The sequence below is a fragment of the Sesamum indicum genome, unplaced genomic scaffold, assembly GCF_000512975.1.
Source record: "Sesamum indicum cultivar Zhongzhi No. 13 unplaced genomic scaffold, S_indicum_v1.0 C01903, whole genome shotgun sequence".
Classification (NCBI taxonomy): Eukaryota; Viridiplantae; Streptophyta; class Magnoliopsida; order Lamiales; family Pedaliaceae; genus Sesamum; species Sesamum indicum.
This window is the reverse complement of record NW_011630346.1, coordinates 1-924: the sequence shown is the minus strand read 5'-3', so window position 1 is coordinate 924 and position 924 is coordinate 1. Positions and strand designations below refer to the sequence as shown.

The 924-nt window shown below is 45.5% G+C and overlaps 1 protein-coding gene across 1 annotated transcript; it reads left to right on the top strand.

Moving 5' to 3' along the window:
* Nucleotides 1–36: 36 nt before the first annotated feature.
* On the top strand, nucleotides 37–897 carry LOC105155315 (cyclin-dependent kinase G-2-like; the record flags this gene model as incomplete). Its single annotated transcript, XM_011071190.2, has 1 exon — nucleotides 37–897. A coding segment is annotated over exon 1 (768 nt), but the record flags the coding sequence as incomplete, so codon positions are not given.
* Nucleotides 898–924: the final 27 nt, after the last annotated feature.

Genomic DNA, 924 nt, shown 5'->3' with positions numbered 1-924 from the left:
CTTCTTAATTTTCTTGGCCACAAGAATGATCATCACCCATTCTTGTTCTCACCCAATGATTCTCAGTCTCAGCCTAATCATTTCCTGCGGAGGAATTTGATTTTTGGCAAAGCGAATAATTACCAGTATATGAACGTGATCAGTCATGGGTCTTACGGCGTTGTGTATAAAGCATGTGACAAGAGAACAGGCGAAATCGTGGCCATGAAGGAGGAGTGTTGCGGATTGTCTACGACAACCTTGAGGGAAATCGGCATTCTCAAGGCTCTTCCTCAGCATCCTGCGGTTGTGGAATTCAAAGAAGTGGTTCTAGATGATTGGGATCGTGTTTTCGTCGTAATGGAGCACGTGGAAAGCGACCTGAAAAGATTCATGGACGTCAGGAGACAGCCGTTGCGTCCAAACGAAGTGAAGTGCATGATGAAGCAGTTGCTGGAGGGCGTCAAATTTCTGCACGACAATGGAGTGATGCATAGGGACTTGAAGCCATCAAACATTCTGATCAACAAAAAGGGTGAAGTGAAGATATGCGACTTTGGTCTGTCTCGGCAATTCGAAAGAGAATGGGGATGCTACACTCCTCGTGTTGTAACTCGTTGGTATAGAGCCCCAGAAATCCTTGCTGGAGCGGAGACGTATTCAACCGCAATCGACATGTGGTCAGTTGGTTGTATAATGGCAGAATTGCTGTTGAAGGAGGTGCTTTTCAAAGAGAAGTGTGATGTTGAGCAGAGAAGCAAGATATACACGTATCTTGGGCGTGGCAAAGCGGACGACAATCTGTTTATAAGCAAGTTTCTTACAGCTGCAGCCAATTCAGGAGCTCCATTGCTTACGGAACATGGATTTGATCTGCTGAAAAAGCTTTTGGAGTATGATCCAGATAAGAGAATAACAGCAGAAGCTGCTTTGAATCACGGCTGG